This window comes from Fundulus heteroclitus, unplaced genomic scaffold (assembly GCF_011125445.2).
Source record: "Fundulus heteroclitus isolate FHET01 unplaced genomic scaffold, MU-UCD_Fhet_4.1 scaffold_149, whole genome shotgun sequence".
Taxonomy (NCBI): domain Eukaryota; kingdom Metazoa; phylum Chordata; class Actinopteri; order Cyprinodontiformes; family Fundulidae; genus Fundulus; species Fundulus heteroclitus.
The window spans coordinates 195,311-210,156 of record NW_023396561.1 but is presented as its reverse complement, the minus strand read 5'-3'; the positions used below and the strand labels follow the sequence as shown (position 1 = coordinate 210,156).

Below are 14,846 nucleotides of genomic sequence, written 5' to 3'. Positions count from 1 at the left end.
ACTGATACCTGATTGTTTGCTTAAATGACACATTATTTGCATGGGAAACATTTACTGTAAACTCTTTAATGACAGGATTAAACTTGTTCTACTGAATAAAACATTTTCTGAAGATAATTTGCATTTGCACAAATTTTGAAAAATAAACTGTAAAAACAAAACACACGTATATTTCCATAAAATTAACCCCACTTCTCTGAAGCATTCTGCATGTTAGTCAGTTTTAGATTTCACTGTCATGGTTTTGAGGAGGTGCTGCTGAGTTTTAATTCTACTGGAATTCAACTTAAAGAAATTGGTTTGGCTCTTTAAAAGGTCAATGAGGAAGTTCCTTTGTAAGTATTAAACCACAGTGAGATTCAAATCCTCCAAATAATCTAGGAAAAATGAGAAAACCTCTTGGAAAATCAACCAATCCTCAACATATATCTTTTTATTTCATCATGACTCAGGTGTTGATTAATCTTTGTACTTTGTGACTTTTTGCAAGGTGTGTGTCGGTTCAAACCATGAAACTGAATCAGGGAGTTGTCAGAGAGGACTTTGCTCTGCAAACTTCCTTCACTGTATCAGTTTCATGAAAAGTAAATATAAACTTCAGGGTAATTTTGAAAGATTTCTTACTAGATAGCTTTATACAGCATGTTTATTTAAAACTGCAATTATGTATTATGTGGTCGAAAATATCCTTGTTGAGCAATGAGTGGTTCACAAACAAACCCAACTTACTTTTCTAACTTTTTGACAGAGATGATAGGCAAGTCAAGGCAAGGCAAATGTATTTGTATAGCACATTTTAGTAGAAGGACATTGCAAAGTGCTTTACATGATTTAAACATAGGAAAAGAAAAACAGGATAAAAGCAAGTTGGAATAAAATGTAGAAAAATTTAAACAAAATAAAACATGGGAGAATGGAAACTAAGAGTAAATATTAAAAAGAGTCTGTTCTGGTTCTGCAGAGTAAGCTGGAGCTAGAAGACCTTAGTGGTCTGGATGGTTGATACACTGATAACAAGTCTGTAATGTATTTAGGTGCTAAGCCATTCAGGGATTTATAGACTAACAGAAGTATTTTAAAGTCTATTCTCTGAGATACAGGGAGCCAGTGTAAGGACATCAGAACTGGGGTGATGTGCTCTTCTTTCTTAGTTTTAGTGAGGACGCGGGCAGCAGCGTTCTGGATCAGCTGCAGCTGTCTGATCCACTTTTTAGGCAGACCTGTGAAAACACCGTTGCAGTGATCAGTTCTACTAAAGATAAACACATGGATTAATTTTTTCCAGATCCTGCTGAGACATTAGTCCTTTAATCCTGGCAATAGGGCAATAATTAGTCCAACAGTTTAATTCAGAATGCAGAAATCCCAACAGGTAAGAATTGGGTGATACATAAAAGAGCAAAAACCCAGAAACTACAGATTTGATGGGCAGAGTTTAAAACGGGTAAATTTCCTGATAACACAGTTACCTTGTTGCAAGGCCTTCTGTAGCCCCCACTGTTTGCACCATGCTTACACAACCACCTACCTCACTTTGTGTAGACGCACACTGTGCACTAGGTCACTATGACCCCCAGGTAATGTGACCTGGGATGGGGGGGGGGACGGGGGCACTGCATCCATGTTGTCGTCAGAGGATCAGACCAAGGCAAGGGGCCAACGATGTCCTCTATTCACCTGAGGAGCACCCTAGCTGTCCCTCTTAAAGATAGGGGACGTCTTTTGAGATCATTTGTGTGGATATTTTATGTGTTGATCATTACTAAAAGTTCCAGTACTTTTGGGTTCCTTTGTGTTTTGTTCACATATTCATGTTCACATATTCATCTTGTTTTGTGTGTGATCACACGGATAAAACATTATCCATGTGATCAAAAGGGTGGAGTGTTAATGGAGTATTATTCTGAAGTCACTATGGCCTCACACCACTCAGACATGGGAGGCTTGGAGACATGATGGCTGTGTATGAGATCCACTGTTTGGTGATTGCAAGGCCAAATGCTGCGTAGCTACTGTGCGAGATGTTGATTGTCAAGGATAGACTGTCTCTGTTTTGTCTCATGCCAAGGACACTGTGTAGTATTAGGGAGAGCCGAAAGCGAGGAGGGGCAGAGACAGGGCAGACCCAGACTGCAGCGGGACCGTGTGGTGCGATTACTTCGATCTATGTGATCTCTGCTCTGTTTGCCAATAAAAGTGCTGGAACTTCATCACTCTGCTGTCTCCTTGTTCAGTAACTCTGGAAAGTCAGTTGTTATTGTTTAGAATTCCAACCACACAGGAGGGCAGGTATCTTAAAAGAAGACTTAAAAAAACTATTTAACCAAAAGAAATCATTAAACACACAAGCAGGCTTCAGATTTCTTTTTCTGTTAGACCATCTATTGGTACAGTCTTCTTCTCAACCAATCCCACCTTGAAACATGTGACATTTTGGCCAAATTTCTAAATGACATTGTTCAATCATGATCGCTGGATGGGTCAGTGAATCATTTGACCTGTTGCTTCTAACAATGAACTGAAACTACTGAGCCAAACTTAAAAATAATGTTGGGTGGGAGGTACAAAATGTTCAAGAAACCTCTCCGGAAGCACACATTGAAATCATTTCTGCATCTCTTTTTTTTTAGCACATTAGGGGAACTAAGCACTATCCTTCACGTGAAGGAGATAAGACTATAAACACTTGTGCAGCATCATTCTTGCAGAGAAAAAGGTTGATTTGTATCTCTGAGGTTGTTGTGTCACTTCTGTTCTATTTTCTAAGTTTTTTTTTCCTATTTGCAGGTGGGTGTGTTTAAAACCATTTCTTTTATGGTACATCCCATAATATCAATGCTCCAAACTCTCCCTATTTGATCTGCTTCAGTTTGCTTACTGTTCCACAGAGAACGCTATCTTCTCTAAACTCCACCTGAGCCTGAAGCACATGGAGGAGAACAAAACCCACATCTGAATGATTTTTACGGTTTCCTTTAAATCCCCCAGCACCTGGTGAGCAAACTGGCCCTCCTTTGAATCAACAGCCCCCCTGTGTAACTGGCTGCTGGATCTCCTCACAGAGAGACCTCAGTCTGTCTGGGCTGGAAAGAACACCTCCAGTGTCATCTCCCTCGGTAGCAGGTCCGCTCAGGGCTTTGTACTGAGCCCATTGCTCTTCACCCTGATGACCCAGGACTGCTGTGCGATGTTCAGTACGAACCACATCATTAAGTACGCAAACGACGCCCTAAACAAGAAAAAACACCCAAAAGTCCCAAAACAACCCATACAAGTTTGCTCTTTGTCTAATGTAAATAGTGTTGTACTTTCCCTTTTAATTTGCAGCAACCCTAAAAATGAAAAATGGTAAATGGACTGAATCTATATAGCGCTTTTCCAATTCATACTGATCACTGAAAGTGCTTTACTTTAGTGACATTGACTGAATTGCACTCACTAACATGCACACACTTATCTACTGATATGCAGATTGGTAGGCAACTTGAGGTTAAGTGCCAGGGGAACATCGACATGTGACAGGGGGAGGCTGGACTCAAACCTGCAACCTTGCCAGACGACTACTGTACCCACTGAGCCACAGTTTGTCATTTATTTTTCATGGTTTGGTGTTGGTGGTTCAGTTTGTTACACTGTTGGATAATAATAAAAAAAGCCGTGAAGCTTCCATGGATGACACGTCTATTCAATTCAGTTCAGTTTTATTTGTCTAGCGGCAATTCACAACACGTCATCTCAAGGCACTTTACAAAGTCAAATTCAATCAAACCCTCCAGGTTGGTCAGAAAGTTTCCTCTCAAACGAAACCCAACAGGTTGCATCAAGTCTCTCCAAGCAGCATTCACGCCTCCTGGAGAAGCGTAGAGCCACAGTGGACAGTCGTCTGCATTGTTAATGACTTTGCAGCAATCCCTCATACTGAGCATGCATGAAGCGACAGTGGAGAGGAAAACTCCCTTTTAACAGAGAGGAAAACCTCCAGCAGAACCAGAACCAGGCTCAGTGTGAACGCTCATCTGCCTCGACCCACTGGAGGTTAGAGAAGACAGAGCAGAGACACAGAAAGCACAGAAGCTTACATTGATCCAGGAATCTGTTCTACATTAGATGGTAATAGAGGATGATCTGTCTTCCCTGGATTATGTCACAGCTAACAGAACGTCAGACCAGGTGTACCTACTATGAAGAAAAAAATGAAGTTAAAAGCTGAAATAACAACAAGCAATGCAGATTGTAGAACAGTAGAACTCAGTAGAGTGAGAAAAATAGACCCTGATGTCCTCCAGCAGCCTAAGCCTATAGCAGCATAACTATAGAGGTAGCTCAGGGTAACATGAGCCACTCTAACTATAAGCTTTGTCAAAAAGGAAAGTTTTAAGATTAGTCTTAAAAGTAGACGGGGTGTCTGTCTCATGAACCAAAACTGGGAGTTGGTTCCACAGGAGAGGAGCCTGATAGCTAAAGGATCTGCCTCCCATTCTACTTTTAAAAACTCTAGGAACCACCAGCAGACCTGCAGTCTGAGAGCGAAGTGCTCTGTTAGGAACATACGGGGTAATCAGAGCTCTGATATATGATGGAGCTTGATTATTAAGGGCTTTATACGTGAGAAGGAGATTTTTAAACTCTTTTCGTGATTTAACAGGAAGCCAGTGAAGGGAAGCTAAAATAGGAGAAATATGATCCCTCTTGTTGATTTTCATCAGAAGTCTTGCTGCAGCATTTTGGATCAGCTGAAGACTTTGAACTGCGTTTTGTGGACTTCCTAACAGTAAAGAATTACAATAGTCCAGCCTTGAAGTAACAAATGCATGAACTAGATTTTCAGCATTGCTCCGGGGGGGAGTGGTGGCCTAGTGGTTAGAGCATTGAGCTCTAACCACTAGGCCACCACTTTGACCCTAAATCAGATCCATACTCAATGTTTTTCTTCAAAGCAGCCTCAAAATTATTGATCATGTCACATTTAATTTGAGTGTCTGTTACGTCACACAACAAAACCAGATGTTAAAAATGGACTAAACAAGTAAGGTGAATTTTGTCACTGCTTCTTTCCTAAAAATGGACACTAAGGTTCTGCTCCCACTGCAGGCAAATGTGGCCAAGATCTGATTTTTTGGAGCTTCAAGTGACCAAGTCAGACTTTTAAGAACTAGTGTAAACACTGAGATCTGGTCTATATGTGAGTCAGATTTGTGAAACTTCCATATGGGGTCCAGGCCCAGTCTGGCATCTGATCTTAATTGACTCCAGAGAGAACAACCAACACAGATTTGATGTGACGTTGACATCACTTTGCATCAACATTTGTCACAACTTTATGCTGGGGGGATGAGATTGCAGTTAGCAAGACAGATGGCAGCTGTGACAGTACTGCACAGTGGAGGAAAGAGTAAGATTAAACCTTATTCATTATGTAGCAAAACCTCTACTCAAGTCAAATTTAAAGACTTGTATAGGAACCCTTTGGATGAGGCCCGTAGAGAGCCTGGCCGTGCAAACTCTGTCTACAATCCTACATGCGGACTTTGTAATGCCAAAGATTACGATATGCAAACCAATTACACAAAACAATAAGCAAACACAAGCATGCAATGTTATGAACGTGAATCAGGCAAACCCAGTATTCAAGCCAAACAAGTGAGGTTAAGGCAAAAAAACAGGATTTTAATAATGAAAACAGGGACAGGCGGGCTCAATAGTCAAAAGGGCAGTCCAAAATCCGGTACACAAAAAGCAGTCCAAAATAGGCAGAGGTACAGACAGGGCAAAGCAAGCTCGGATAACCATGGGACAGAAACTAGTCGGTAAACCGGTAAATCAGTCAGACAGGGCAGGAAAAACAGATCAGGGAACAGGCTGGCTCAGAATCAAAAAGGCTCTCGGGTTATCATCAACAGGTCAATCAGAATAAAGAATGCTGGAACTAAACTCACCGTGGCTCGTTAATGATCTGGCGGAGAACTAAAGGCCGAGGCAGAACTATATAGTGAAGCGCACAGGTGAAATGGAGTGAAAACTAATTACCGGGAAACAGCTGGAACTAATCAGAGGCAGGGAAGTGACTGACAGTGAACTGAACTGATAGGTTGGTGACTGCTGACAGGGGAGTGAGCTGGCAGGTGAACAGAACTGAGCTAAAAGCTTACAGAACCCTAACAGATAGTATAACACAAAGAACAAAATCAAATCACAACAAAACTCAAACTATTCCATGAATCAAAACTAAGACAGAACCTAAAATCATGACAGAACCCCCTACTTAAGGCCGGATTCCAGACGGCCTAAAGCAAAAAAAAAAAAAAAAGACAGACTAGATCGGGTGGGTGGAGGGAGGTGCAGGACGGAGGGCTAGAATCAAACAAATGTCCAAATACAAACTAAAACAAAGCAAGACGAATCAAGTTCTCAGGCGGGCGTCCAGGAGGACGGCCCCGACGAGTCAGGTTCTCAGGCGGGCGTCCAGTAGGACGACCCCGGCGAGTCAGGTTCTCAGGCGGGCGTCCAGGAGGACGACCCCGGCGTGTCAGGTTCTCAGGCGGGCGTCCAGGAGGACGACCCCGGCGTGTCAGGTTCTCAGGCGGGCGTCCAGGAGGACGACCCAGCCGTGTCAGGTTCTCAGGCGGGCGTCCAGGAGGACGACCCAGCCGTGTCAGGTTCTCCGGCGGACGTCCCGAAGGACGGCCTCGGCGTGTCAGGTTGTCCGGCGGACGTCCCGAAGGACGGCCTCGGCGTGTCAGGTTGTCCGGCGGACGTCCTCGGCGTGTCAGGCTCTCCGGCGGACGTCCTCGGTGTGTCAGGCTCTCCGGCGGACGTCCTCGGCGTGTCAGGCTCTCCGGCGGACGTCCTCGGCGTGTCAGGCTCTCCGGCGGACGTCCTCGGCGTGTCAGGCTCTCCGGCGGACGTCCTCGGCGTGTCAGGCTCTCCGGCGGACGTCCCGGCGGACGACCCCTGTGAGACAGGTAATCCGGCGGGTGTCCTGTAGGACGGCCCCGGTTAGCAAAGATGTCCGGCGGCCGGTGACGGAACAGGTCTCTCATAGACCGGCGGCGGAGCATGTCTCTCGGAGACCGGCGGCGGAGCAGCAACCTCTGATGCCGGCGGCAGAACAGGACCCTCAGGAACCGACGCCTGGAGAGAGAGAGAACAGAACCTGGCGCCGGACTAAGAGCTAGAAGAGACGCCTGGCTAAAGAGTTCAGGAGGCACCTGGCTCAAGAGTTCAGGAGGCGCCTGGCTACAGAGTTCAGGAGGCGCCTGGCTACAGAGTTCAGGAGGCGCCTGGCTACAGAGTTCAGGAGGCGCCTGGCTACAGAGTTCAGGAGGCGCCTGGCTACAGAGTTCAGGAGGCGCCTGGCTACAGAGTTCAGGAGGAGCCTGGCTACAGAGTTCAGGAAGAGCCTGGCTACAGAGTTCAGGAGGAGTCTGGCTACAGGCTTCAGGTTCAGACGGCCCCTGGCTACAGGCTTCAGGTTCAGACGGCCCCTGGCTACAGGCTTCAGGTTCAGACGGCCCCTGGCTACAGGCTTCAGGTTCAGACGGCCCCTGGCTACAGGCTACAGGTTCAGACGGCCCCTGGCTACAGGCTACAGGTTCAGACGGCCCCTGGCTACAGGCTACAGGTTCAGACGGCCCCTGGCTACAGGCTATAGGTTCAGACGGGGCCTGGTTACAGGCTACAGGTTCAGACGGGGCCTGGCTACAGGCTACAGGTTCAGACGGGGCCTGGCTACAGGCTACAGGTTCAGACGGGACCTGGCTACAGGCTACAGGTTCAGACGGGACCTGGCTACAGGCTACAGGTTCAGACGGGACCTGGCTACAGGCTACCGGTTCAGACGGGGCCTGGCTACAGGCTACAGGTTCAGACGGGACCTGGCTACAGGCTTCAGATGCTCCCAGACCCTTTAACACCCAGAACCTCATCAATAACCCTTCCAGAACCTCCGACAAAGACAGTTTGGTCAGCCACTTGGGAAATTGGCTGTCAAGCCAAAGATGAGGGGGTAAGAGCTTCAGAAGAGGTCCAGGGGCCTCTAAGTCTCCATGGGGCTCTGGGTGCTTGTCTTCTCGGCGAGGCCCCCGACGGAGCTTGTCGTTCGGGCGAGGGCCACGACGCCGCTTGTCGTCTGGGCGAGGGCCACGGCGCCGCTTGTCGTCTGGGCGAGGGCCACGGCGCCGCTTGTCGTCTGGGCGAGGGCCACGGCGCCGCTTGTCGTCTGGGCGAGGGCCACGGCGCCCAGTGTCCCGATGAGCCCCCGAGTTGCGGCCTGAAAGAGGGCTCGTCTGAACCCCCTCATCGTGGGCCAGTGGTAGACCCTCCTGGGTTCCCACGTCGCAGACTGGCGGCGGACCCTCCTGGGTTCCCACGTCGCAGACTGGCGGCGGACCCTCCTGGGTTCCCACGTCGCAGACTGGCGGCGGACCCTCCTGGGTTCCCACGTCGCAGACTGGCGGCGGACCCTCCTGGGTTCCCACGTCGCGGGCCGGCGGCGGACCCTCCTGGGTAGCAGCGTCTCGGGCCGGCTGCGGACCCTCCTGGGTTGCAGCGTCTCGGGCCGGCTGCGGACCCTCCGGGGTTGCAGCGTCTCGGGCCGGCTGCGGACCCTCCGGGGTTGCAGCGTCTCGGGCCGGCTGCGGACCCTCCGGGGTTGCAGCGTCTCGGGCCGGCTGCGGACCCTCCGGGGTTGCAGCGTCTTGGGCCGGCTGCGGAGCCTCCGGGGTTGCAACGTCTTGGGCCGGCTGCGGAGCCTCCGGGGTTGCAACGACTTGGGCCGGCTGCGGACCCTCCGGGGTTGCAGCGTCTTGGGCCGGCTGCGGACCCTCCGGGGTTGCAGCGTCTTGGGCCGGCTGCGCAGACAGTGCTGCCTTATAGCTGCCGGAGGCCGGCACTGGAGCTGAGGTAGGAGGCGGGTCCTCTGGGACAGGTGCAGGTGCCGGGGCGTCGGCTGGACCCTTGGGGACAGGATTGAGTCCACTATAGAAACCCTGGAGAGCCGCTCTATAGTGCCCCTCGACCTCCTTTAATTTTGCCTCCAGCTCCTCTGAATACTGGCAGAAAAGAGCCTCCCTAAGGTCTTTAATAATAGGGGCAAAAGCTCTTAACTGGTCCTCCAGAGCCAGATCCTCAGCATCACGGGCGCCACCAGGAGGCGCTGTGGGCTGCTCAGCTCTGGGGAGCACCGGACTCCGATCCACTGGGCAGGAAGTGGCAACGGACGGGCGCGGTACTGACTCGCCTGTCGGCCGAACAGAACGGGGGAAGGAGCGACCCACAGGTTTCCGTCCCCTCCTCCGATGGCGGGACGGCAGGACTTGCTGGAGGTTTGATCCTGTCGGTAGAGCCGGGATCGGCGGAGCCCACAGCGTTCCCTGCATCTCCTCCTCTGGAGGGAGAGAGAGAAAAAGATCCGGGCGAAGATCCCGCACCACCTCCGCTTCGACCTCCATAAACAAAGTTGGGTCTGGATAAAACCCATGGGCAGAGCCGACAGCGGTGTCGCTGGGTGAGTGATTCCCTCTATTCTGAGCAGAACCTGAATTAGTGACAAAAAGCCCTCCCAATCGTAAGCTCGGAGCAGGCAGCGGGTTACTGCTGCTGCGGCTGCTGGAGAGATGGCGTCTGGGACCGATACCAGGGGGACAGAACGCCAATCTGGAACCCTCCCAAGCCATAGCGTGTGGAGGGGAAAAAAAAAAACCTCTAAAAACTTGTTGGGCGATAGGTTTTACTGGGCCAGATCATTCTGTTATGAACGTGAATCAGGCAAACCCAGTATTCAAGCCAAACAAGTGAGGTTAAGGCAAAAAAACAGGATTTTAATAATGAAAACAGGGACAGGCGGGCTCAATAGTCAAAAGGGCAGTCCAAAATCCGGTACACAAAAAGCAGTCCAAAATAGGCAGAGGTACAGACAGGGCAAAGCAAGCTCGGATAACCATGGGACAGAAACTAGTCGGTAAACCGGTAAATCAGTCAGACAGGGCAGGAAAAACAGATCAGGGAACAGGCTGGCTCAGAATCAAAAAGGCTCTCGGGTTATCATCAACAGGTCAATCAGAATAAAGAATGCTGGAACTAAACTCACCGTGGCTCGTTAATGATCTGGCGGAGAACTAAAGACCGAGGCAGAACTATATAGTGAAGCGCACAGGTGAAATGGAGTGAAAACTAATTACCGGGAAACAGCTGGAACTAATCAGAGGCAGGGAAGTGACTGACAGTGAACTGAACTGATAGGTTGGTGACTGCTGACAGGGGAGTGAGCTGGCAGGTGAACAGAACTGAGCTAAAAGCTTACAGAACCCTAACAGATAGTATAACACAAAGAACAAAATCAAATCACAACAAAACTCAAACTATTCCATGAATCAAAACTAAGACAGAACCTAAAATCATGACATGCAAAGCTAAAAACATTTGTTTCACTGAGTCAAAAGAAGATACCATAAAACATTTGATAGTTAACCAGTCCCGATAAAATTTTGTTCTTCGCCGTTACATGACATCCATGCCAAGTTCCTTCGTACTGCAGTTCTCAGAGCCATGACAAGGGGAAAAGATAAGGCATTCATCTGGGGTTGTGATCAGTGATGATGCATTTTTAGGTTAAAAATGTTAAATTCTGAGCTATTTTCTGCTTCAATTCCCTTTTTTATGGTCAGTTCCTCATTTTGTGAGAGATTGTAATTTGACAACAAGCTGTATTTATACCCCCTGTGATCCCAGTTTGAAGGCTAGAAGTGCTGGCTGGTACAGAGCTAGGGATCAATCTGCATCAGGTTTGCTACAACCTTTCTGTTCATCATCTCTACTGGTTCTACTGGGACTGTGATTATTGCTAATACATTGCTTTTTTTTACTTTAGGGTGTAAATCTGCATAATTTCCACCATGAAGATATTGACTCTAGCGTTTCTATTCTTGGCCTTGATGGCTCTGAGCCAAGCTGCCGGTGAGTTTGTCTTTAAATATGGATTCTAACTATAATGTTTTTCGTTTCTCTCAACATCAGAACAAGCTTATGGTACAGCCTAAACCACCTCTGATACAGAGAAAGAAGGAATCCCCTCAGCTGTACATTTGTTATGAAAGTTTAATTGTTGAGCTGACATTAAATCGTGGCATTAAGTTAAAACGATAGTTACTGACAATTAATGTTTCAGAGTATTTGGTTTAATATATTAATTATATCTTAAGGTTCTCCAGTTGCTGTGGCTGAAAGTGAGACTAAAGAAATTCCTGCAGAAGGTGAGCTCAACGTTTCTCCATATTGGTTTAATGGGCAAAAGCTCCTAAAATGAAATCCTGTGTGAAATACGATTGAATACTTTCTAATTTAGGCTTTCATGGAATATCAAATGTGTGAATATGTTAAGCTTTAGACAAACTTTTTTATTTTAGGATTTAAGTATTTCAGCTTTATCAATTACTCAGTTATTTTGTTGGCAGCCCGAGGAAAGGAGAAAGAGTCTAATTGATTTTGGCCACACAGAAAGTTGTACAATGCTGGACTCTCTCCATAAAAAGAGTTTCGTCCATTGCATGAATGCAATGGAAGTCTCAATAAAATATCATAAAATAAATAAATGAATGCTATCACATCACACAAACTAATCAGTATATGTCAAATATCAATTCAAACACAGCTGATAACAAGTAAATGACTATTGTAGCTTTAAACACAATTAACCACAAAGGGCTGATTCTAGCAAGTAGTATATTTCAGTGTAATGTGTTAGTTATATTTAGTTAGAAAATCTTTTGGTTTTCCAGCTGCCAATGATCAACCTGAGACTTTTCCAGAAGATTAGCTCCTGTTTCCCGTATTTCTGATTGTGGAAACAAAATTGGAAATTGTTTTCTAACATGGCATTCTGCGGGATCACATAAGTGTGTGATATGTTCTTTTGTTGAAAAACCAATGACTTAAAATAATTGCATTACTAAAAGTGTTGGACAAACTGTTCCCATTCAAGGAGCCTGTTTCATTGTAACGTGTTGATGATATTCAATGATAAATCCTGCAGGTTCTCCCGATGAAAACGACGAAACTGAGAACGAGGAAACCGTTTCAGAAGGTCAGTTCATGTTTTCCCACTTTTGTAATCTTGTTTTCATTTAACGACTTCCACTGTAATCAAGTGAGAGGGATGAATTACTTTGTAAATCCAGGTTTCCTAAATATTTCTACTGTAAAAAAACAAACATCTCACTTACAGAGATAAAAACAAGAATTTCCCAATTGAAAACTTTAGAAGCGCCAATAATTAAATCAAAACCTTTAGACAAACCACACATGTTTGCTGGTGTCTATTGTTCTGGACAAAAGGGATAAAATAAAATAGGTTTGTTGGAGGAAAAGTTTAAAAAGGACTAAAATATATGTTGAAGCCACTTACTAACAAGATATGGACGTATGAAATGTTATCATTTTATCCCCCTTCTTATTCTAAATTCAAAGTGAATGGGACCTCCAGCCTCCAGTAGGCGTCGGCATTTATTAAACTATATTTGAAAAAACAAAAAGTATTTTGCAAAAAGAACAACTTAAATCACTTTGTGGGAGTTCAAAGTACACTCAAAAAGCTTTCTAAATAATAAAAAAATAGAAGGAACAGGCAAACAAAACCTCTTTATGTTTTGTATTTACAATGATTTGCAAATCCTTATTTTACAGAAATCACATTACTTATTTTAAGTGTTGAGTTCATTGTTGTGATTGTTAAGATTAAATGTTTCAACTACATTTAGGAAAGTTTTGATTTCTCTGTTACCAGTGCGTGCTGCACACCTTCTTTTAACTTGACCTAAAACTCTGTTAAATGAAAAACAGGAAAAAAAAAACAAGAAACACAAGAAAAACGACATTATTTTTCTTCTTGGGATGCATTACCAACCAGCATCATCTTGTCATCTTTATCTGTTGATTTAGAAATTTGTTTTGCACAATTATAAGGATTTCAGTGTCAAGCAAATATAATAAATGATACAATTTTAGGTGATTTTAGACTTCCACATGAGCAATCGTTAGCTCAAAAACTGAGGAAAGAATGACGTGTAAAGTGTAAATAAGCGGCTCTGTATGCTTGTCAGTAAACTCTGACCTGGTCAAGAGGTCTGGATGTTGTCCCGATGGCTGGCATAAGCACAAACGCCGCTGCTTCCGCTTCATCCCAAAAACCATGAAATGGACTGAAGCTGAGGTTTGAATGTCATCATACACACCCTTCCCTTGCACACGCTGTTAAATGATGTTCTGCTTTATCGCAACTCTCTGTTTGACTCCACCGCAGAAAAACTGTGTGTCCTTGGGGGCAAACCTTGCGTCTATCCACAACATTGACGAGTACAAGTTTGTCCAAAAGTTGATAAAGGGTAAAGAAGCATGGATCGGAGGCGCTGATGCGGAGGAGGTATGTTTTACAGAACAGTTGGATGTTTTGAGAAACACTGAATAATATCTACAGAACATTAATTTTATGTTTTTTGTATAGCCTGGTACTTGGTTGTGGAGTGATGGAAGTGCTTTCCACTACACCAACTGGTGCAAGGGAGAGCCCAATAACGGACTCTCCCAGTACTGTTTGCAGATGAACTTTAGCGGTAAGTTAACGTCTGAAACTTCTGAATGTTTTACTGACAGAGAGCTAGATGTTGCTGAATTTTTCAAGTCTTCTTGGTAACTCACAGGGAAACCCTGGTGTTTTAGCAAAGGGTTTCAAGCGTTGGTGACACGCAAATAAGGATTAATTAGGCACCACCTTTATTGTGAAACAAAAAGTAATTACAACATCTTTTCTTTCATAAAATGTGTCAGACTTTGGATTTTTCAGCCTCCTCGATCCATTTTTGGTTACTTAAGATTCTGATTTTGTGCAAGCCTCCTAATATCTAAACCATAGGGTGCTAGACAGGTGACTTTGTATGTACGTCCTAATGCTTTTGTCTGTCTGTTGTGACGTCATGCTGGTTTCTTATATGTTATTTAAGGATTGTTGGGCCACAGCTCTTTGCTCTCATTGCCAATCGGTACAATATGTGTCGTTTTCATCCAATAAGACTAATTCATGTTGGTCTGTTTATCAAAGTCCCCGGCACCCCCGAGATGTGCAGGCATGAACGTTCTGCTAGCATTACAATGCCAACGGAAGAGTCAGATAGCAGATATGACACGACGGAAGAGAATGGTGCAGCAGAAGAAGATTTTGTAATTTATTTACAAAATAATTTCATGAGGCTTTTATTGAAGGGACAGATGCAGTTAAAGAAACTTCACGACCGACCAGACGTGAAAATTCAGCAGCAGACAAGTCACTGTGGATTAATTCCTCTTTGAACAGAGATTGTTGTTGTAATCCTCGGCCTATAGTACTGTCCGACCCCCAGTTGCAGAGCTCTGATTCACCATATTGTTATTGTTTCTAGATGCCAAGTGCTGGGATAATTTGGGTTGTCAAAAACACCGTCCTTTCGTCTGTGCCATGAAAGTCTGAGGGATGACGTCAGCGCCACAACCAACGGAGGATGTGCGTCCATGTTTTTTTTTTTCAACTTCATCTTATGAGCCCTAACCCTCTGAGATAACCCAAAGGCTCTTTCTACCTTTTCAAAGCTTTGCTCATTACTCTCTCTGCAACGCTAACCAAAGGAATAGAGCGACAACTAAGAAACAGCAGCTGGATTTCCTCTCTTTAAAAATAAACCTTTGAAGCATCAAAATGAAATGGTCTGTGTTTCAATTACTATGCTTTAGTTAGTTAGTTAGTTATATATATATATATATATATATATATATTAGGGCTGGGCAAGTTAACGCGTTAATTTCGCGTTAATTCATTAGACTAT

General features: G+C 45.4%; 1 protein-coding gene across 2 annotated transcripts; it reads left to right on the top strand.

Annotated features, from left to right (window-relative positions):
• Positions 1 to 10,762: 10,762 nt before the first annotated feature.
• LOC118558719 (type-2 ice-structuring protein-like) lies at positions 10,763 to 14,720 on the top strand. 2 transcript variants are annotated; one of them, XM_036129265.1, is made up of 8 exons: positions 10,763 to 10,781; positions 10,868 to 10,953; positions 11,199 to 11,249; positions 12,029 to 12,079; positions 13,095 to 13,204; positions 13,295 to 13,414; positions 13,496 to 13,604; positions 14,427 to 14,720. In XM_036129265.1, exons 2-8 carry the CDS (start codon positions 10,893 to 10,895, stop codon positions 14,492 to 14,494), a joined length of 570 nt encoding a protein of 189 aa, XP_035985158.1. In that variant the 5' UTR covers positions 10,763 to 10,781; positions 10,868 to 10,892; the 3' UTR covers positions 14,495 to 14,720. The 2 variants fall into 2 exon arrangements, with proteins under 2 accessions (XP_035985158.1, XP_035985159.1); XM_036129266.1 differs by lacking the exon at positions 12,029 to 12,079.
• Positions 14,721 to 14,846: the final 126 nt, after the last annotated feature.